The sequence below is a fragment of the Monodon monoceros genome, unplaced genomic scaffold (genome assembly GCF_005190385.1).
Source record: "Monodon monoceros isolate NGI ecotype Baffin Bay Population unplaced genomic scaffold, NGI_Narwhal_1 Super_Scaffold_12, whole genome shotgun sequence".
NCBI classification, from domain to species: domain Eukaryota; kingdom Metazoa; phylum Chordata; class Mammalia; order Artiodactyla; family Monodontidae; genus Monodon; species Monodon monoceros.
Window position 1 is genome coordinate 166620717 of NW_021703768.1, and position 23104 is coordinate 166643820.

General features: G+C 56.2%; 1 protein-coding gene across 10 annotated transcripts in view; it reads left to right on the forward strand.

The window, feature by feature from the left end:
* Positions 1-23104, forward strand: part of LOC114892363 (BLOC-1-related complex subunit 8) — a 34301-nt gene that overhangs the window by 8173 nt on the left and 3024 nt on the right. For 2 of the 10 annotated variants that reach the window (XM_029217183.1, XM_029217184.1), the window contains exons 4-9: positions 350-425; positions 14615-14733; positions 15009-15108; positions 16553-16621; positions 21494-21576; positions 22111-22314. In XM_029217183.1, coding sequence (XP_029073016.1) covers positions 350-425; positions 14615-14733; positions 15009-15108; positions 16553-16621; positions 21494-21576; positions 22111-22314 — 651 coding nt within the window. The other 8 variants (XR_003792709.1, XR_003792710.1, XM_029217190.1 and 5 more) reach the window with 8 other exon arrangements.

The following is a 23104-nucleotide window of genomic DNA, read 5'->3' on the forward strand; positions in this document are numbered from 1 at the left end:
ACTTTTAACTCAGTTTCCCAGCTGCTTCCAGAAGCCCTGCTTCTGCCTGCTGTTGCGAAAATGCACCGTGCTTCTGAAAGGCACCAGTAGCAGCTTGCGTAGTAGCTACTCACCTGCTATTGCGTCTCTTTGCAAGCCCTGGGGGTTTGAAGCTCCCAGTCCTACGTGAGACCCAGGCACGACCTCTGAAGTGGGTGGCTGGTCCCATTTTTACAGAGGATGCCCTGAAGGCTCAGGCCAGGGGTCTTGGGGGACTGGAGTGTGACCCCAATGCACAATCCAGCCTAGCCGAGCAGGCCTCATGGCCTCTGACCTCAGCCTCATGGACGTTGCACATGTTTTGTTCCAGCCCCGAGGAACCGCCTCTGCCCTCTTCAGCCTGATCCCGGAAGAGACTTGGAGGTGCTTTGGCCCCTCTGACTCAGGTCAGTGCCAAGTGGGGCCATAAGCCTCTCTGTGCTCCTTGCTCTGAACTAACCCACGTTCTCGGCATCCAAGAACAGACCTACTTGACTAACCACTCGAGTTTTCTCCCTAGGCTTGTAGGATGGTTTCATCCGTGGGAGGCTAGAGGGTAGGGGCACCTGTGCCCTCTGCTGCTCAGGGCCGTTGTCAGCCCATCTCCCTTGTGCTTTCTCTGTCATCTTCCTGCCCCTTATCCAGGCCACAGGCCCTGTCCTGATCCCAAGGACCCCTGCCCCCCAAGACAGAGGGGAGCCCCATTTTCCATACCCTTCCACATGCCAGCTGCTTGCTTTACCCAAACACATTGTCTCAGGCAGAGCCCAGCAGGACTGTTATCCACCCAGCTCTGGAATCTTCATTCTACTGCTGACCTGCTGTGTGACCCTGAGCAAGTCCCTCCCCACTCTGGTCTCTGCTTTTCCCTTCTGTCAGAGTGCTTCATTAGGCGCATCTGCATACAGTGATGTGCATTGTAGCAGTCAGCTACTGCTGCATGACAAACTATCCCAAAACTTAGTGGCTTATGACACCAATCATTTGCCTGCTTACGGTCGTGCAGTTTGGGTTGGACTCAGCCGGGCAGTTTTGCTGGGCTCACCTGGGTGCTACTTGTGGCTCTTGTGGGAGCTTGATGGGGCCAGAGAGTCAGAAGTAGCCTCACATCTGGCCCTTGACCAGTGCTGTCTGCTGCTGGTGGGGAGGGGGGTGTCTGGTCCTCCACGTGGCCTCTCCAGCAGGACAGCCCAAGCTTCTCCTGGTGGTTGGGCGCCCGGTGTGCACGTGTTCATCCAGCCTTCCCTTGCTTCAGTTATGGCTGTCCCATTGGTCAAGGCCAGTCACGTGACCAGGACCAGATGGGCGAGGACTGCAGGAGGGCTTCAGTACTGGAAGGTGTGGTTGACCATCTGAGGAGAGCGTGGCACCAAGAAAGGCCTGGTGTCTTGTTATTCTGTGCTCATGCAGGGCAGACACAGGCAGATTGGAGGTACCCAAGGGACTGACTGTGCCCGCAGCTTGTGTAGCTCTCACAACCCCCTGCTCATTTGCTGTGATTGTGCTCTGTGCTGTGGAGATCTTCTCAGAGGGTCAAGGGAGGCGTGGGAGGGGACAGGGCCCCCACAGCTCCTAGAGCAGCAGCCCCGAGAGCCAAGAGGCAGCAGAGTTCATGGGTGTGCAGTCAGAGTTCTTATCGGGCACTTGCTATGTGACAGGCTTAGCTCTGGGCATCGGGGTGATGAGGAATCCCACAGACTGTGGGGTCACTTGGGGGACATCTGGGAGGGCCTGGAGCAAGAGGGGCTGCCAAGGGGGTCAGCAACCCACCCCATTTCCCCACCCATTGTTGCCCACCAGCCTGGACCCACACCCCAAAATCTCCCCCATCCTATCCCTTGTGCCCTGGTGCCTCACCCTCAAGCCTCGAAGATGCTGCCCTCTCCACCCGTCCACAGTCAGTGTGTTTCTCTCCTGCTCCTGCCTGGAGCCTCCAGGCAAGGCGTGAACATCCTGGGTCATCTGCCGTCCCTTTACTGCTACTGCCGCGCCCCCTCAGAACAAACTGCTCTGTGCCTCCGCCCGATCCCACCTGTGTACCTACAGACCCTGCTCTGCTCCCCAGAATTGCCGCCCCACTCCCTACCTCGGAGCCTCCACTCCCACTTCTCCCCAGACTGCCCCCCCCAAGGGTTGTAGGTGACTTTCACCGGATCAAGTCCTGGCCTCCCCTGCTTCTCCAGGCCCCGGGTTCTACACACAGCCTCATTTTACAGAAGAGGAAACTGAGGCTCAGAGAGGCGAGTGACCGGAAATGCCAGGATTCACATCCAGACCCTCTAACTCCCAGTGCTTCACATCTTCCCTCAGCCTCGCCCAGGATTTTCCTCAGACGCCACCTCATCAGGGCTACCCTGCAGCCCTAGGGGTCTCTCAGACCTCGCCTTGACTCACCTCTTGCCCCCCAGCCCGACCAAAGCTTGGACCCTTGGACACAGCCTTGTGGGACTTGGCAGGGACAGAAGACCAAGTAAGTGTGGCCGGCGCATTTCTCTTGCTCTTGCCTGGAACCTCTGGGCCAGCCATGAATGCCCTGAGACGAGGCTTTGCTGCCTCTGGATTCTTACCCGCCCCCACTGGCCATGGACACGGCCATGGCCCCTCGGACCAGTAACTGCCACCATGACAATCCTGACCATGCACCTGCTGTGTGCCCAGATCTGTGCTGGGGGCTTCACAAGGGTCATCTTTCATCCTCAGACAGCCCTATCAGGCAGATGTCACCCAAATGCAGATGGGAAAAGAGAGGCTCCGAGAGGTGGCATTATTTGTGTGCGATCACACAGAGAAGAGTAGACCCTAGCCTAGTTTGGTCCCAGCCCTGCCTCTGACATGCTGTGTGACATGGGTCTGGCACTGACCCTCCCTGGTGCTGCCTTTCTCCATCTCAACAAGGAAGGCTGGACTGGACCTTCTCTACAGGCTGAGGCAGGCAGTCGTGTACCTGCCTGCCTGGACTGCATTCTGCCTTGAGCAGAAATGCCCACCTCAGGCTCAGACCATAAGGAGAAGCCACCCTAACTCCAGGGGTGGATGTGGGACCCTGGCCTGGCTAGTCAGAGCTCCCCATCTCCCAGGTCACAGTGATTGGTTTGAGATGGGCATGTGATCCAACGAGAGGTCTTCCCTGAGGATTTTGCTGGAAAAGTACCATCTTCCTTCTGGGGTTGGTGAGCTCGGCAGATGGACCAGGGGACCTGAGAACATTGCCTGGGGCCCTGGATCCAGCTGTACCTGACACTAGAAAATCTCAATTCTTCAGTTTCATGAGTCCCTAAAATTACTGTATTTGCCAAAATTGCTTTGAGTCTGTTTCTGCTGACTTGAGAAGAGCCCACGCTGATCTGATCCCTGCGAATTCCAAGCCTGGGACATCATGGCCCATGTTTTGTACATCTCGGAGGCCAGCTGTGTGCCAACAAAATGCCCAGCAAAATGTATAAGGAAGAGCAGAATTGAGTTGTCGAGGGTAGAGCCAGGGTGGGTCCCAGGCTCACTGCTCTGGGAGGATCCCCCAGCTTGGCCCAGAGAAGTGGTTGGGCGAGAGGGGTGGCAAAGGCCAAGGGCGCCCTAGGGGAGACAGAGAGGGTCCTGGTGGGGTATCAGGGCTGTGGAGGGGCCTGAGGGCCTGTGAGGAGGTTCAGGAACACAGGAGGTATTAATAATTGCCTCCCACCACCAGGAAACAGGGTCAGCCCTCTCTCACCTCTCCTAGGGTGTACTGGGGGCCTGTGTGCCACCATCCTGCCTTCCCCCTGCCCCAGCTCAGTTGAGGGGGAGGGAAGAGCCTCAGGTTCACAGTGTTTTAGGCCCTGCCTGGTGTGTAACCCCCACAGAGTCACTCTCCCTCTCTTCGCCCACTCTGAAGGCACCTCTCGTCCATCTTTCCTTCTACCATGCAGCCATGTATCCATCAAACATTGACCGTTCTCTCTGAGCTAGGCCCTGCCTGCCCAGGGTATGCCCTGGTGAGCCAGACAGACCAACCCTGGCTCCAGGGCTCAGACCCGCTGGACAGACAGGCAGCTAAGTGAGGTAACTGCATGTATCCCAGAGGCAGCCTTGGATGGCTCAGGCGCTGCTGTGAGCTAGTGAGGGGCAGTCATGAGGTGCCCTAGACCTTCCGAGGGCTCCCTGTCACCCACGGCCCCTGAACATGACCTTAGCCAGGGATTAATAGTACTCTCAAAGAGGTCTGTGCAGGACTGTGGGTTGTTAGATGCCCCACCACCCCAAATCCTGGGGCTCACGGAGGTGCTGGTTATTTGCTCTTTGCGTGGCCGGCTCGCCTTTCATGCCTGGCGAACGTCCTCCCCTGCCGACCGCAAGGGGGCGCAAGAGGCAAAGCTTTGGCCGGGCACTCCGCCTCCAAGCTGTTCTTAGCCCCTGATTCAAGACCCAGTCCCCAGTCTTGGCCGATCCTGAAGGGTGCATCGTGACCCTCCGTCCTTTTTCACTTCATACGTTCTTGCTTCCATTTTCTAGAAAGCGAACTAAGGCTCCGCAAGGCCAGATTACCCAGCAACACCTCGCATCTGCCTCGACGCTCTGGCCGACTTACCCCCCCCCCCCCCCCCCCGCCCCCCGCCGCGCCCGCCCCGCCCCCCCCCCCCCCCCCCCCCCCGCCCGGAGTGAAGGGTGTGAGCATGCCCAGATCTAGCTCACTAAGACTTGCTCCCAGAAATAGGTGGGCAGCCAGGAGAGTGACAGGGAACTCTCCGTGCCACGGGGCATTCAAGTAGGGAGCCTAGCACCCAGGGGTGGGGGTAACCTGGAAGGGCTCCCTGGGTTAAGTGTTGGAACTGTCCCCCCCACCCTCCACCAGTCTCCTTCAAATTTGTGGATGGAGTAAAAGGAGGCCCGGGAGGGCGGTGACTTGTCTCCAGTTGGTCCACAGTGGTCAGGATGGGAATCAGACTTGAGTTTTGGCTTTTTGTTCTTAGCCCCTGGTTTTTTGTTTTTGTTTTTTTTTTGTGGTACGCGGGCCTCTCACTGTTGTGGCCTCTCCCGTTGCGGAGTACAGGCTCCGGACGTGCAGGCTTAGTGGCCATGGCTCACGGGCCCAGCCGCTCCGCGGCATGTGGGATCTTCCCGGACCGGGGCACGAACCCGTGTCCCCTGCATCGGCAGGCGGACTCTCAAACACTGTGCCACCAGGGAAGCCCCAAGTCCTAGTTTTTATTTCAGGCCTGCTCTGTACTCTGAGGGTCCTGCCCCTGGGAAGCCCCTTCCTGGCCCCTGCCTCATCCCCCAGCAAGGCCTCTGGATGCCCCAAGATTGGTCCGCATGCTCCTACGCTACTCAGACCCTCTCCAGGACTCCAGTTCTTCAAGAAACCCATGGAAACACCCCTTTTGTGCTACCACAACACACGGCCCAGGCTCCGGGAGACAGAGCTGGACACAGACGTTTCTAAACCATGGGGTCAGCGCTCAGGTAGAAGGAGGGATGGGGGTGTCAGAACACCAGATGGGAGGGGGGGATAGGTAAGGCTTTTGGAGGAGGAGGGGGCATTGGAGGCCGACCTTGAAACACTTCTCCCCTGCCAGAGGAGAGACTACTATTGTCCCCACTTTTCACATGAGCAAACAGGCTCAGAGGGGTGAAGTGACTGGCCTGAGGTCACACAGCGAGTGGGAGTCAGAGCTGGAATGGGAACCCAGGGTCCTCGAACCCTGAAGCCCTACCCACTGGACCACACTGTCCTTGCCATGGAGGATCCTTCAAAGGCTTCCCCTGCTGACATTCTGGGAGAGGATCTGGAGAGGGAGACTTGGGGGGAGCAGCTTCTACACCTCCTCACCTTCCCATCCCTGTCTCCACCTTCCCCATCTTCCAGGCCCCTTTCCCAGATCTTCCTCTCTGGCCTTTTCCATTCCCTTCTCCCCCAAAATCTCCCTTTCAACCCCCCAACCTCTTACTCCAGCACCTAAGAGTGTCCCCTCATCTGAGAAGACTGAGGTCGAGACTCTTGATTGGCCCAGTGGGGTGTGTGGGTCCACACGGGGTAACACAGCCAGCGATGGGGGAGGGTATAGGACAGGAACAGGGGTAAAGGCAGAAAGAAGGAGCCATTATAGGAAACGGTGTGAATGATAGAAGATGGTATGGACCGGAATGGGAAGGGTGTTTGGGAACATGAGTGGTGGAAGGGGACAACGTGGCAGGGGCAAGAACACAGGAGCAAGCCCCAGTGGTGAGGGGGCAAGAGGTGTGGCCCATAGTGGGCAGCCCCAGCTGGCCCAGTCCAGGCTGCTCCCAGAGCTGCTCCAGCTTCCGCCCTCACATAACCAGAGCCTGCTTGTTGCATCAGAGGCAGGCAGGCGGTCTTGGGTAAACAAAGCAGCTCTCGAGGGCCCCAGGGCTCCCCAGCCACCTCCACACTCCCCAAGCCTTGTTCTGTGCCTTTGAGCCCAGGCAGAAGCCCCCAACCTGGCCTAGGCCCTGGTGTGTTCTTGGGACACCTGAGTGTCTGGTGTTGGACACTGAAGGGCATCAAAGACGGGGTGGGAGAGGCAGGAACCCTGATCCCCACCTTTATGACAGTGTGAACCCTAGTTTTTTTGGTCCAAAGAGAAATCTATGCCCAGGCTGGGGGTCCAAACTGCCCATGTCACAGATGGGGAAACTGAGGTGTGGGGAGAGGCAGGGTCTCTGTTCCCTTCCTCAGTGTCCCCCACATACTAATATCTCCACATGTTCCCCCCTGAGTCCACGGGTCCAATCACCTCCTGTTGTCTTCTTAGAAGGTGGACACCAAGCAGCCATTGCAACCCACCTGCTCTCCCCTTTCATCTGCCCCAGTGGACCCCCTCCCCCTATCTCCAAGCCTCTCTTTGGGTGCCCAGCTCAATCTACTTCCACTCCCTGCTCTGGCTTCATCTTCCCCCACGAAAGAATGTTCTGCACTCTTTCTCTGAACCTTTGCAAGTCCTGTTCCCTCTTCTTCTCCAGTGGCAAACTCCTACTCATGCTTCAAGGTCCAGTATAAATGCTCCACCCCTCTTTGGGGGAAGCCCTCCCTGACACCTCTGGCCCAGTTCTGATCCCACAGAGATAGGGAGTATGTGGTAGCTCTGCCTCCTTCAGACTGGGGGCTTCTCCAGGATTGCCCAGTCAAAAGTCATCTTCATCCTGTAATTCTTTCCACCTTGATTCACTCATTAATCCTGCTCTGATCCCCCTCTGGGCCTGGACCTGTGCTGGGTGGTGCTGGGATCCCAGGGAGCGGGTCCAGTCCTGGAAGCTGACCTTTGAAGTGGAGGAGGGCGCCCAGCCACCGAGGGGTCTGTTACCCTCCTGTCGAAGCACGTGGGTCACACATTCAGCTGCAGGAGGCACACAGCTGTGAGGTCCCTCAGCGACCCCAGAGCCCCTCTCTTCAGTCCCTCCATTTGGGTGAGAGCAAGGGTCAGGGTTGGCTTCGAGAAAGTCTCGGTGCCTGGGGCCTCAGGTCCCGGGTCGGAGTTACATTTCACTCAGGTTGGAGTTAGTCCAGAGTAGGAGATAGCAGGGGGTTACAGACAGGGTCCGAATTAGGGTCAGGCTCAGCAGGTCAGGGTCGCCCACTGACATCGGGGGAAGCCTGGCAGGTCTGATCCAGCTCCCTCCCGGGCCCCCCTCCCTCATTATACTATTCCCCACCTCAGAGTCTTCCCGCGTCCGAGTCCCGGGTCCCAGAACTCCCGGGACCCGGCGACGCCCGAGTGCCCGCCCGTCGCAGCCCGCGGGCACGCCCTCTATGCAAATTTACGCCCCGCCCAATCAGCTCCCGGGGGCGGGGCCGCCCGCTCTGAAGGCCCCTGCGGCTGCCGGGCGCTCGGGGTTCTGAGCCGCTTCCTCCAGGTTGGTGCGCGAGCGTCCAAGGGCCCAGGTGTAGCAGGTGCGTGTTGCGTCGGGCCGAGGTTTTTGCGGTGTCCTTTGAATGGCATCTGTGGGCTGGGCTGAGTTTGAAAGTCCGAATGTCCTGCTGTACGAGGGAGAGTTGTTTCTAAGAGGTGTGCAGTCCTAGGATTGTGAGTTTGAGAGGTTATGTGTCCTGGGTTTGTGTGTCCAAAGGGTATGTGTCCAAGGGGTGTGAGTCTGAGGGTTGTGTTCGGGGGGGGGGTGTTTCAAGGGTTGTGGTTCTGAGTGGTTGTGTGTCCGAAAGGGTGAGTGTCCCAGGGGTTGCATGTCCAGGAGTTATGTCTGAAGGAATGTGTGTCATGTCTGAGGGGTTGTGTGTCCAAAGGGCATGTGTCTGAGGGTTGTGTCAGTTGGGGAATTGTGAGTCCAAAGTTGTGGTGCCATGAGCCCCTGGTATGCGACTGTGAGTTACAGTGGTCCCCTTTCCTGGGTCACATCCCTTTGTGCATCCTGGAGCCCCCTGTGCACAACCATGACCCCATGCCTTCCTGCTGTTGGTGTGCCCTTGTGTGTCGTGGCCCCAGACCTGCAAGTGGCATGACATCCACGTGTGCCTGTGACCGCCATGACCCTCATCCACCCCGTGCAGTGAACGTGGGGCCTCAGCTGGGCCCACAGGATGACTTTGTGGCTGAGGGCAGGATGGTGGGCACAGAGCCCTGAGTGGGGCACCACAGCTGCCTGGGCCACTTCCTCCCCGTGCCTCAGTGTCCCATCTGGGCCATGGGTATAGGAAGGATAGTCACAGCCCTCCGAGGTTGTCAGCACACGACAAGCCCGTGGCTGCGTTACTTTCATGGTCATGATCCCCACCCTCTGCCTCTCAGGGTCCAGGGCAGCAGACGTTGCCAACTGGGGTCCCTGGCTATTCCCAGTCCCCAAGCTGCAGACCCAAGAAGTCAGAAATAGCTGAGGCCTTCTGTCTGACCAGCTGAGAATCCTCACTGGGAAAGGTCAGGACCTCTGGATCTTTGGCGTCGGGGATGAGAACTTTCAGGCTCTTGGGGTGAAGGAAACGGGGTTCAAAAAAGTATTTAGACTTGGAAGGACAAGTGTATGGGGTTTGATTTCCAAGGTCAAAGGAGCTTTGGGAGAAGTCAGCCTTGCGCCCTCCTGTCCCCATACCTGCCTTCCACTACCTGTCTGAGTCCAGGAGTGAATCTTGGCCTCCAGGGAATGGAATTTTGGGACATTTAGAGTCCTGGGGTCTCACCTGCGAGAGCTGGGAACTCGCTATCTGGTCTGAAGCTGCCACTTTGCAGGAGGGAAGACTGAGGCCAGGTGGAAACACGCAGGCCCCTCAGAGAAAGGACGGGCTCAAGGCTGCCCCTCAGCCCCTAGGAGAACTAAAGCCAGGAGTGAGGGGCCCCAGCTTCCTCTCTCCTCTCTGTGTGACCTCAGACAAATCGCTACCCCTTTCTGACCCTGTGACCTGAGCAATTTGAGCCCGATCTTACTTCCCATCTCCAACTAATGATTGATTTCATTAAATCATTACCCAACCAGGCAGACATCTAGAAAATGCAAATTAGAGGAGAAAGGGAATTAAAATCATTTGTCACCCCAACTCAGATGGAATGAGTATAGACACGTTGGGGGTCTGACCTTCTGGAATATTAGAGGCACATATTCACCTGGAGACAGATGTCATTTGTCAGAGAGTATTTATCACACTCCTGGGATCCCATGTGGGGTTGGAGAGGTCACCCCAGCCCAGGCCCATGAATCCGAGTGGGGTGTACACAGTGGTTGGGTCCCATTTCTCAGCCTCCCAAAGGTCCTCGCTGAGCCTGCATCTTGGGGGGGCTTGTGAGGCTGCCCACTGGCCCCAGGGAACTCAGGAATGAGTGTCTCAGATCCCACTGGTGCCCAGGCCCACTTCCCAGACTGGGTCGGCGGGGGTGAGTTTGGGGCACGGCCGAACAACCCTGTGGTGTAAGCCCATGCTTGAGCGAGGATCTGGGGTCCCACCGTGTGGCCCTGGGAAGGAGCCTGCTTCCTCCTGTATAAAACAGGGCAGCCGTCTCCGCTTCACTGGGCTATCTGAGTCAAGCTGGTCCTGTGTGTAAATGAGGTGGAGCATGGGCCCGGGAAGACAGCAGGCACTCAGTAACAGGAGGTGCCATCTGAACTATGACCGAGTGGACGTGCCTGTGAGCCCCATCCAGGTCCACCCTCACCCCACCCTCCACCAGGGGCCAAGCAAGCCTCAGGCCTGTCAGCTTTCCTGTCCTGATCTCCTCCAGGTTCAGGTTCACCAGAGGTTGAGGTGGGGTTCTCGGAAGGGAACAATCCAGGCAAGTTGTGATAATGAGTCACTGCTGTGGGCACAGGCCTGCCTCTGTCCAGTTTCCACAATCAGAGCCCCGACCCTCTCCCACTGGACGCTGTCCTGGCCTCCTGCTCCCAAAGGTCTTCTCACCACAGCAGCCACGGAGTCTGCTGAAAATCCTGAATTGCACCACAGCCACCCCCCCACCCCCGTTCATACACCCTCCATGATTCTCCATTGCTGTACAGCCCACTCTTTCACCCTGATCCCCAAGGCCCCTTGCAGCCTCCCTGCCCTCTTCTGTCTCCAGATGCCCCTTGTTCACCCATACCTGGCAATACCAGCCACGCCTGCACCTGGAACCCACCCAGCACATTCCCACCTCAGGGCCTTTGCACCTGCCATTCCTTCCACCAGGCAGTCTCTCACCCACACCCCTTCATGGCTGGTGCCCTTGAGGTCCCCTTTTCAAAAAGTCCCTTCTGGCCCATCTTTCCAAAGCAGCTCCCTCCCCTGCCACCTCCCCCACTGCCTCCCCCTATAGCTGTGGTCCCCAACCTTTTTGGCATCAGGGACCGGTTTCCTGGAAGACAGTTTTTCCACAGACTGGGGGCAGGGGGGATGGTTCAGGTGGTAATGTGAGAGATGGGGAGCGGCAGATGAAGCTTCGTTTGTTCGCCCTCCACTCCCCTCCTGCTGTGCAGCAAGGTTCCTAAGAGGCTGCAGACGGTAGCGGTCCGCAGCCCGGGAGTTGGGGACCCCTGCCCTATAGAATTTCATTGGTGAGGGCTCTGTCCCTGACAGTTTACGTGTCTGCCGTCTCCCCCACCAGACTGGGCAATGGGAAAGGTCAGACGGGTCTGTCCACTCCCTGCCCTTGCGTCCCTGGCACCTTGGTCAGCTCCCAGACATTTCTTGGGGAAGAAAGTGGGGACCAGGGATGCCTCAAAGGCCCTATCTTGGGTTCCCCACCTGCTGCGTCTTGGGTCTGCTGGGCTATGGGCTGAGTGTCTTCCTCTCAGCTCTGACAGATGTGCTAATTCCCCAAGCTGGGAGGCCTGGGCCTCTGGGGATGAATTTCTGGGGCCCTATGGGGAGATCTTTCTTTGGAACAAAGAGAGAGAGAAGCCTTGGGTCGTTCCTGCAGCTGCCACTGCAGCTTAGGGGACATCGTTGGGGGCCTTCAGTGGCCGAGGGCTCTGATCTGTGTGAGATAGCAGAGTTGGGTTCTGAATGTACGGTCTCTCTCAGCGCCAGGGGTAGGAGTCCCAAGCCCCATGGGAGGCCATTTGCAGTGGCCATGACAGAGAAAATGGCCTTCCTGGCAGGACCTTCAGTGGACAGTGAGGGCAGCCAGGTCCTGCATGACCCCGGGACATAGTTTCCTTCCACGGCGGGCACTGGAACCTTCAGAGGGTCAGCCCCTTGGCCTGAGAGAAGCATGAGCACCATCCGGTGGGCTGTCGTGCTGTAGGCTGTTTAGAGAGGGGTGGGAGAGCAGGGGCCCCCTCAAACTGGCGGCCTGTGGGCCAGATGGGACCTCAAGTTTGTTTTGTGAACCATGAGGTATTTAAAAGAAAACGGAACCCGTTGCCGATGTTTCTTCCGTTTGTTAAGCAGTTGTTTGCTCATTCATTCAAGGAAGGGTGATTGCGGACCTACTGTGTGCCGGGCATTGGGAAGGCTCCATCCTTGCCCTCGTGGAACGGACATCTTAGTGGGGCAACAGGATCATCAAAGAAAGTAACAAAGAAGCACCAAAAATATCTGGTAGGACTAAGTGACACAGGGAAAGAGAAATCTGGCCTGGGGAAATTAGCACCTCTAGAAAGAGAGATTTCTGCCCAGGCTTGAAGGACATGTAGCAGCGTCTCAGACCTGGGTGAGTCTGAGAAGGGCGTTCCGGGGAGAGGGCACAGCGGGGGCAAAAGCCTGGCAATGGGAAAGTGGCAGGTCTGTCTGGGGCTGGTGTTTCAGGTGCCTGGAAAGAGGCGGAAGGTGAGCTGGGAATCTGCTGGTAGATGAGGCCTGTCTAAAGTAGAGGAACAGGTGGGTGAGTGCCTGAGGCGCCCCCAGGGCCCATTGTACAAATGGGGAAACTGAGGCTTGGAGCATGTCAGGCAATGAGTGTACAGTGGAGTGGATACCCCCATCTGGCTGTGCCCATAGCCACAGCCAGGCCATCATACCTTTCAGCTCATGGAGCAGGCCTGGGGAGGGGTCTGTGGAGGTGGGTCTGAGGGTCCCCCACTGGGCCTCCATTTCCCCATGAGTGCCAGAGAGGTCTATAAACAAAGGGATCCCCGCAAAGGGCCTCCTCCAGCTGGAACATTCTGGGTTTCTGGGATTCAGAGCCACACGTGGCTAACACACCCCACCCTCAGACCCCCACAGTCCCCAGGAATACCCCGAAGATCCCCTCAACCCCCTGCCACCTGCACCAGCATAGCTTGTGTTCCCCATGCAGTGTCCGTACGTGCGATCCCTGAGATCTTCACACCCCACCCTCAGAACCCCCAGCCCCGAACCCACATCTCTCCCCTGGGGGGGTGCTCCCACCCTGCCTCAGGAAGCCAGAGGGTGGGCGATACCCCTGCAGGGGATAGAGGCCCTATCTGTGTCTGGGGGCCTGCTTATAATGGGGGACTAGCATGGATTTGGGGAGTCTACATGTGTTTGGGGAGCTCTGTGTGTGTCTAGGAGGGTTGCATGTTGGGGGTCGTGTGTTTGGGGGCAACTGCATATATTGGGGGTTTGTGTACATTCGAGGGATCGGCCGGTGTTGGGGGACTCTGTGTGTGTCTGAGGGGTCTGCATGTATTGTGGACCGCATGTGTTTTGGGGACTTATGTATGTGGGTGTTGGGGGTGATGCATGTGTTTGGGGGGGTCTCCCTGCGAGGGGAATCTCCCAACCCCCCCATGTGTACGTAGGAGGAAAGAGCTTTCTCCCTGACCCCCTGTCCCCAGCACCCTTCCTGGGTCTGCCCGGGGCCCTCACTCTGAGCTGGGCACCCCAGGGCTGAGGAGAGGTGACCCCAAGGCCTTCTGGGAGGGGTCAGGCCCAGTGATGGCAAAGGCTGCCTGCATAGAGAAAGAGGGCGATATTATCTCCAGAGAGCCCCCCAACTCAGGGAGGTGTCGCCGACCCTCCCCATCTTCTGGGGTAGGAAGCTGAGGCCCAGAGAAGTTTAGTTGCACAGTAGTCACTGCTACAGCCCGCCTTCTCCCCAGGGCAGGTGAGGGACTCCAGGGGCTGTTGTGGGCTGAGCCAGCCCCTAGGTCACCCACAGTGCCCCCCCCACCCCCGCCGCCGCTACCTGGGCCACCATCTCCCCAGGCTCCCAGGGGACAAGGCGGCCCAGGGCCCCGGCTCGGGGGGGAGGGGTGTCGCCAGCAGCTGGGGTGGGAGCCGCTGGAGCCCTCAAGAGAGGGGAGGGGGGGTCCCAACTTTCCAAGGGGCTCTTCCTGTCGCCTGTAATGAGGTACTTGGGGAGCAGGTGATGAAACCACCGCCTGGGTTGCATGAGGCGGGGCCACCGGCCTGATTTGCTGCAGGGCCCAGGAGCAGCGCCCCCTCCCCGCTTCGCCGCGTCCCGCGGGCCCTCATCTCCCCCAGGCCACCCACCTGCCTCTCACTTCTCCTTTCCTCCTCTCCTTTCCTCGCCGGCCTGGGTCCCCCACCAAACTGAGGCCTCTGAGCTCAAGGGTCTGGCAGCGTGACTTTGCCACTTGTCCCTCCATTAAAGCCCCACTGGGAGGCAAGAAGGGGAACTTGACTCTTCCTGATCTTTTCTCAAACCTCACTGCAAAGCCTTTTATATCAGGATTCTGTGACCCATTTTGTGGGGGAGGAAGTAGGGGTCTGATGTTGCCCAGCGTGTCACAGTAAGTGTCACTGTGGTCTTGCAAGATGGCACGCTGACTCAGCATCCTCAGTTCCAAGGCCCCTCTCCCTTCTGGCTTCTGGGAGGCCAGAAGCCAAGGTTGATAGATCCCTCCACTGCCCCCTCCTCCCCAGCTGGTGGGAGAAGGATTCTCGCTCCCATTTACAGGTGAGAAAACTGAGTCCTTCCACAGGGAGAGGCCAGCAGTGAAGGGTCAGTGGGAGGGTGGGATTCCTTCCAGACCCCCATCTCCATCACCAGGGGACTAAGAGACCTCGTAGAGAGAGATGACAGTTATAGCCTGAAGGACTGCAGTGGTGTTTGTTGATGGACTTAGTGACCACAGGTATCACCTTAGAGAGTTTACGATGCTCCAGGCACTCATGAAATCTTCCTTTGTACCCCTAGTTCCCCCCTCCAGAACAACGCTCAGGCCTGAGACCCCAGGCCCCCTCCCAACCCCAGGCATATGCCACCAGCACGTCCTGTCCCCTTGGTCGCCAAACAATCCATCCTCTTCTGCCTACCTGCAGCCCCCGTCCCAGTTCAGGCCCCACATCTCCCACCTAGACACCTGCCCCAGCCTCTCCCGGCCACCTTGCTCCTGCGCAGACAGATGCTGTTTCTCATGGCAGCCATGGCTACGGACAAGGTTTGTTTTGGGTTTTGTTTTGGTTTTTGTTTTGGTTTTTGTTTTTTTGGCCGCGCCGCACAGCATGTGAGATCTTAGTTCCCAGACCAGGGATCGAACCCATGACCCCTATAATGGAAACATGGAGTCTTAACCACTGGACGGTCAGGGAAGTCCCCAGGGACGAGGTTTTTAAAAATATCTTTTGGTTGAGATAAATCACATAGAGAAAAATGCAAAAATCATTGGAGTAGGGCTAAAAAATTTGCACAAACTGAACACACCTATGTATCCAGGTCCTGGCCCGGGGAACAGGACACCCCAGTCCCCGGACTCCCGCTGTCCTGTCAAAGTACCTGCTCCAGGTGACCACTGTGCTCATATCCATCACTGTAGGTGAGTTTTGCCTGTTCTGGAACTTCATATAAATGGAATCACATGGTGTGTCCTCTCTATGGAGCCCAGTATTGCTGAACTGGCACATGGTCTGGGAGATTCACCTGTGTGGTGGCATGGAGGTGGAATGCATCCTTTTTCTGTGCTGTACAGTAGTCTTGCATAGAATCTACCAAAAATCATTTACCAGTTCTCCCATCGAGGGCATTTGAGTTGTTTCCAATTTGGGGCTATGACAAATGAGGCTGCTGAGAACATTCTTGTCTGTGTCCTTTGGTAAAACATGGACACTTTTCTCTTAGGTGAATGTTGAAGGGAAGCATCGCTGGGTCAAAGGGTAGATGCGTGTTCAGCTTTAGTAGGTGCCAGACAGTTTTCCAGAGTGGCTCTACTTCTTTCTTTTTCCACCAGCAATGCATGGAAGTACAAGGGGATTATTTAAACTGTAAAATCATATCCTGACCCTCCCCTGCCTCCAAACTCTCTGTGGCTCCCTAATGCCCTCAGAGTAAAACCCACACTCATCACTGTGGCCCACAAGGACCTATGTGATCCAAGTGCCACAACTCTCCCCACCACCAGTCCCCTCCCCTCTCTCCCTTGCTCGCACTGTCCAGTCATAGAGATTTCTTTGCTTTTTTTCAAAATGCCAAACTCATGATCACTCTGAGCCTTTGCCCTTGCAGTTCCCCCTGCCAGGAACACCCTTGCACCAGATCTCCCCACAACTGACTCTTCCTTTGCTTGGCTGTGTCTTTCTTGGGCTTTGGGTCTCAGTTCAGATGTCACCTCTTCAGAGAGATCTTCCTTGAAATCCCTGGCTTCTAACATTGCCCCTTTCGTGGTCAATACTTCTCTCTTTTTAGACTTAGGTTCTGACCTACAAGAGCTTCATAAAATGACTTGGGCAGTTCCCATTGTTTTCAAAGGTCTCAGGTAGTTTAAAGAACATTTCACTTTCCTGTCCTTTAAGACTTGATAAAATAACCATAAAACTGTCGGGGCCTGTTGTCCTTTTAATGGTAGGTCTCAAGTCACTTTTCTAATCTTCTGTGGTCATTCGTCTACTTAAGCTTTCTACTTCTTTTGAGGTCAGTTTATCACAATGGTTGGCACTTGATAAATGCCAAGTATGGGGGGCAAAGAAAGGGGTGGGAGGTATTGGACTCTTGACTTCAAATGCCCACTCCCTTGTCCATCTGCTCAGGGCCCCATCCAGCCCTTCCACTGAGGCCCAACTACATGCTTCCTCCTTTGAGACACCCTCTTGGATTTCTCCTGACTCTTCTTCCCTTTCCTGGGTCGATGAATCCACCTGTGCCTCTCTGCTGGGCAGATGCCATAAGCTCTCTGCTTTCTAGCTGGACATTGGTGGGGGTGGGGGGGGGACATGCGCACAGAAGAGTACTCCCCTAACCTCAGCCTCCCCCCTCGTGCCCAGCAGATTCAGCACGCACCACCACCTCCCCCCAGCAGTTCTGGTCACGCCAACATCTGGAGAAGGGGCCGCCAGGTCTGTCTGCTGCTTGGGGTGGGGATTTGCATGTGAGTACAAATATATATGCACACCCTGGGCCTTCCGCCTGCCTCCGCATTCCTTGGCTGGCCCTTCACACCTGGGCCTGAGGCAGGTCAACGCTGAGTGGCTGGATTTGCATGCCTGTGTATTTCTGGGTAGGGAGTCAGCTGGGGGAGTCTGAGAGGAAGTTGTTGAGGGAAGCTGGGGCGAGTTCAGATGTGTCCCTGTTGACCTGCTCCCTTCACCAAATCTTCCCAGTCACCCCTCTGACTTGTTCTGAGGGTCTTCCAGTCTTGGGGAGAGGGAGAGAGCTGGATATACGACCCCCTTAGCCCCACAGAGTCAGAACTGGAGGGGATGGATGGAGGCTCTGGGAGACCAGAGTGAGGGCAGGGAGGGCTTCACAGAGGAATGGATTTTTTTGAGCTAGGTTTCTGAAATGTGAATCGGAGTTGGCCAGGTGCAGAAGGGGCAACAAGAGCTTTTCAGGCAGAGATATTTTGTTGAAGGTAGAGAACGATGGGCAGGAGCTGATTGGGGCAGGGCCTTTCTTACTTTTTAAAAAATTTATTTTGTTTATTTGGCTGCGCCGGGTCTTAGTTGCAGCATGTGGGATCTTCGTTTCAGTGTGCAAGATCTAATTCCCTGGCCAGGGATTGAACCCAGGCCCCCTGCACTGGGAGCGCAGAGTCTTTTTTTTTTTTTTTAATATTTTTCTTTCTTTTTATTTATTTATTTTTGGCCGTGTGGGGTCTTCATTGCCGCGCGTGGGCCTTCTCTAGCTGCGGCGAGCGGGGGCTACTCTTCATTGCGGTGCGCGGCCTTCTCATTGCAGTGGCTTCTCTTGTTGCGGAGCACAGGCTCTAGGTATGTGGGCTTCAGTAGGTGTAGCACTCGGGCTCAGTTGCTGTGGCTCACGGGCTCTAGAGCGCAGGCTCAGTAGTTGTGGCGCACAGGCTTAGTTGCTCCACGGCACATGGGATCTTCCAGACCAGGGCTCAAACCCTTGTCCCCTGCATTGGCAGGCGGATTCTTAACCACTGGGGAGCGCGAAGTCTTAAGCGCTGGACTACCAGGGGAGTCCCTGGGGCAGGGCCTTGAATGGCAGGCTGAGGACTGGAGCTTCCTTCTTCCTGAGGGCAGTGAGGGGCCATGAGGAGTGCTTGAACAGTGAAGGGACACGGTCAGCTCTGTGCTGGGTAGATCCCTCAAGGACCAGGGCAGGGGATGACTTTGGTTCCTGGGTGAGGATTGGGGGCTCCAAGGTCATCAAAGTTCAGAAGACTCAAACCCCTGTGTAAGTCCATCTTCACCTGTCCGGCCTGGCTCCAGAGATGGCAGAGGACCTAGTGGCTTCTAGAGGACCCAAAGAGCCCTAGAGTACAGTGACTTAAAGTGCAAGATTCAGGCATAGCACAGAGGGGGCCTCACCCCCAGTCTCTGCCCAGATGGACACAGCCCTGGCCTCCCGGTAGTTTCCTGTCATCTCTACCCCTGCCCCCAACTGTCCTGCTCCCCATGGCAGCCATGGCCAAGTTTTTAAAGTCCTGTGCCTTTTTTTTTTTTTTTGCGGTATGCGGGCCTCTCACTGTTGTGACCTCTCCCGTTGTGGAGCACAGGCTCCGGACGCAAAGGCTCAGCAGCCATGGCTCACGGGCCCAGCCGCTCCGCGGCATGTGGGATCCTCCCGGACCGGGGCACGAACCCGTGTCCCCTGCATCAGCAGGCAGACTGTCAACCACTGCGCCACCAGGGAAGCCCCAAAAGTCGTGTGCCTTCTTGCTCAAAGCCCTCCCACGGCTGTATACTGCTCTTAGACCAAAACCCACAGGCCTCCCTGCAGCTCAGAGGACCCGGAGTGGCCCTGCCTCTGCAGCCTCTCCTGCTGGCCTCCTCACTCCAGTATTTTTTTTTTGTTCAGATAGCATGTTTTTTTTTTTTTTTTTAATTTTTTTAACATCTTTATTGGGGTATAATTGCTTTACAGTGGTGTGTTAGTTTCTGCTTTATAGCAAAGTGAATCAGTTATACATATACATATGTTCCCATATCTCTTCCTTCTTGCGTCTCCCTCCCTCCCACCCTCCCCTCACTCCAGTCTTATTGGTGCATCTCCTCCCTCCTGAGGGCCTTTGCACCTGCCACTCCTGCCTGGAACTTACTTCCTGTCTGGTTCTTGGGTCTCAGTTCAGAGAAACCCCCCCGACCTTCTGACTCTTGGGGCTCCCCCATTATGTGAACCCTGCCCTAACCAGGATGTCCTTGTCTAAAATGGGGACAGATTGAGAAGAGGCCAGAGTTGATCTTCCAGGCCCAGAGACTCATGTCCAAGTCCCATGTTCCCATGGGACCCCAGGCGTGGGGGGCATTTCCTGAATCATCTTGGCACCGAGACCTCCCGGCCAGTGCCCTCCTTCTGTCCCCAGGGACCTGTCAGGGCGGGGATAACGCACCCCAGCCGTGGGAACTAGCCTGATTCCAGCCGGCGATTAAAATTAGCCTCAGAGGTTAAATTTAGCAAGTCAAGCTGGAGCTGGGGGGCTGAGATGGGGGCTTTCGTTGGCCTGGGATTTGCATAGCTGTGACCGCTCAGAGACCCAACCCAGAGAAGGTGGAGGGTGTGTCTGGGGTCACACAGCGAGCCGCATATGACAGACGGGCATTTCATACTTCCAGCCCTGGGTCTGTGGGAAGATGAGGCACCCTGCCAGACCCCTCGGGCTGGGGTGTGGGAAGCAGGTATGGCTACTCCCAGAGACAGGCCTACATTTCCCTATACTTGCCAAGAGCTCATTCCCAGGCCTTGTGCCAGGTACGCTGTATTTCATACCCACCCCATTCACAGAACAGCAAACTGAGGCCGAGGGAGAGGCCTCCCTTGCTAAAGACCGCTCTTCTGTTCAGAGGCTGGCTGAGACCTGAGAGCAGGCCCACTTCACCCTGGGCAGGCCTCAACCACCTATGACATGGGAGGCCTGGGGGAGTGGAGTGTGGTCATAGAGTTGGCAGAGGGGATCTCGGGGGCCATGGAGTGGCTGTCTGTACAGTGGGGTGGGTGCCGCTGAACAGGCAACATGATTCCTTGATTCCAAGGAGTCCTGCATGAGGGCTGCTGGGAAAGTCCTGGACCGTGTCTTGGGTACATGCTGCCCTCACTGAGCTGCCCATTCTCACCCTTGGGGCCCCCACCAGGGAGATCCAAGATCCCCATGAGGAGGATTCCAGAGTTTCTCTCCAGTTTGCCTGGGCCCACCCCATCCCCCAGTCTGAGGGTTCCAAGCTTAAGTCTTTCCAGGGCATTCCCCCCTCCTCCCGCTGGATGGTGGGGCAGGGATAGGGTTTCTCTTATGCTTCCCGCCAACTTTTTATTTTATTTTTATTTTTTGGCCACGCCACGCAGCATGTGGGATCTTAGTTTCCCGACCAGGGATCGAACCCGCGCCCGCTGCACTGGAAGCGTGGAGTCTGAACCACTGGACCACCAGGGAAGTCCCCACACACACCATTTTTAAAATAGAAATCTATAATCACTGAGGGAGAAATGTTAGAAAATTCAAAAGATCAAAAAGGAAAAAAAAAAAGACAAAAAGCCTACACATTGTATGATTCCATTTATAAGAAGTGTCCAGAACAGGCAAATCCATAGAGAGAGAACATAGATTAGTGGTTGCCAGGGGCTGGGGGGAGGGGAATGGGGAGTGGCTGCTAATGGGGCTGGGGTCTCTTTTTGGGAGGATGAAAATTTTCTGGAACTAGATAGATGTGATGGTTGTACAACGTCGTGGATGCTCTAAATGCCACTGAATTGCACACGTTAAAATGGCGAGTTTTATGTTATGTGAATTGCATCTCAATTTTTAAAATCGGGAAAAAACTCACCCATAAATTTCCACCCAGCGTTGACTCCCAGATTGAGCATTTCCTTCTAGTCTTTTTTCCACTCTCAGTACAGTTTTTCTTTTGTTGTTGTTGTTGTTTTTGCGGTACGCGGGCCTCTCACTGTTGTGGCCTCTCCCGCTGCGGAGCACAGGCTCCAGACGCGTAGGCTCAGTGGCCATGGCTCACGGGCCTAGCCGCTCCGGGGCATGTGGGATCTTCCCGGACCGGGGCACGTGCGTCCCCTGCATCGGCAGGGGGACTCTCAACCACTGCGCCACCAGGGAAGCCCCTCAATACAGTTTTTAAATATATGTTTTATATATTTTTAATATATGTTTTCTGGTAACCACAGCCCTCAACCTTGCTCATCGAAGGGCTATTGTGGGACTGAATGAGTTCAAAAGTGTCTGCTGTGTGGACCAGGCTTACTTTCAGAGGCTCAGGATCACTGAGCACCGCTGGGTACCAGCACTGGATGGCCCTCCAACCTGGCCTATCGAGAACTTTTAAGCTGTCGCCAGTATTTGTAACAGCAGTGCATACACAGCACCTGCCGTCTGCAAGGCAGATCTGAATGCCCTTTGTGGGTTAGCTCATTTTATGCTCCAGCAGCACTGGGCAATGCACCACACTGTTATCCCCGCTGCACAGACACGGGGTCAGGCTCCCTCTAGGTCCCACAGTTACCAGCTTGTTTTGCTTTAAAGCTTCAGGTGGGGGCACCCATACCTCTCAATCGTTCCCCCTTGGTCAGCCTTCTCCTCATAAAACATTGGTCTGAAGGTGTTCAATGAGCATTTGCTGCATCCTGGGCTGGTCGAGGGTGTGGGCTGTGGGGATGACCCAGCCTGCCTTGATCTCCCCCATCATCTCCCTTTCAGCACCTGGCAGGGGCAGGAGGAAGATAGGGGGTAGACTGGGGTACCTGTCCCCACTCTCCACCCACCTACTCTGTCCTCTTCTCCTCCCCCCCCCCCCAACCCCCAGACCAAGGACACTCCACCCAGCCTGGGACAATGGGGAGGAAGAAAATTCAGATCTCACGCATTCTGGACCAAAGGAATCGGCAGGTGAGTTCAGTGGGTGGGCCAGTGGTTCGGGGAAAGGCATTCCTGGCAGGGGACATGGCCTGGGCAAAGGTCTGGCCATCTGGGAGAACTGCAAGGGAATAAGGAGACTTGATGCAATGTCAGGAGTTTGAGATGTAGCCTTTACTCATTCTCATGATGATTAATTCACTGATTCTCCTTGATGACTGGAGCCCCAGTCACAGGGGAGATGGAACTCAATACAAATACACCCAACTCAAAGCGCCGGACCAGAGAGAGACACAGAACTGGGGAAGCTCAGAGAGGGAGTGTGGGCTCTGCCTGGAGGCCAAGGTAAACTTACCAAAGGAGAGGACATTTGGGCTGGGTTTTGAAGCATCGATAGGAGTTTGCCATGTTAAGAAGTGAGAAGGAGTAGTATAGCCAGAAAGAATAGCACATGCAAAGGCATGGAATCACGAGGCATGTTCAGGCAACAATTAGGCCCCTCCACCTCCCCTCTCACCATCCCAAATCTTTGTCTTCTCCTGCCCCGCCTGTGGGTCCTGGGTCCAGGTGACATTTACCAAGCGGAAGTTTGGGCTGATGAAGAAGGCCTATGAGCTAAGTGTACTCTGCGACTGTGAGATCGCCCTCATCATCTTCAATAGCGCCAACCGCCTCTTCCAGTACGCCAGCACGGACATGGACCATGTGCTACTGAAGTACACAGAGTACAGTGAGCCTCACGAGAGCCGCACCAACACCGACATCCTCGAGGTACCCCTGGGACCCACCTCCCTGGCCTCATGAAGCCCAGCACACTCTGCTCACTCAGAGCCTAGGGACTCTTGGTTTGCACAAAAGATGAGCGTTGCAATTTGGCTTTGCTGCTAGTCAAAGCAGGTTTAGGGTAATAGAGTGTCCCTTTTAGGGGCAACTTCCTGGATAGTGGAAATAAAAAACATCGAGGGCCCCACTATGTGCCCCTCACACACATCATCTCATTTGCTCCTGTTACCCATTTGGTGAGTACAGACACAGAGAAGAAAAGGTACCACAAAGCAAACAGACCTCACTGAGGTCCAGGAATGTTTTTTTTTGTGTGGTACGCGGGCCTCTCACTGCTGTGGCCTCTCCCGTTGCGGAGCACAGGCTCCGGACGCGCAGGCTCAGCGGCCATGGCTCACGGGCCCAGCCGCTCCACGGCATGAGGGATCTTCCCGGACCGGGGCACGAACCCGTGTCCCCTGCGTCAGCAGGCAGACTCTCAACCACTGCGCCACCAGGGAAGCCCCAGGAATGTTTTTGCTTGAGCTGCTGTATCCTCAGGAGAAAGAGGCAGGAGCAGCCCCTGCATTAGCTGGGCAGCCCTCACACCCACGACCCAGGATGGGCAAGATCACTGTCACTTTGGATGTGGGCATCTTTACCCAGGGCGGGAAGCTAAAGCCACTGGGCTGGAGAGAGCAGCGGGCTAGGACTGCACCCAGGAAGCCCCAATGTGGCAGAGGGTGGGGAGAAGCTGGCACAGGAGAGGCAGGGGTCCAGGAATGTGCTGGTCACTGCT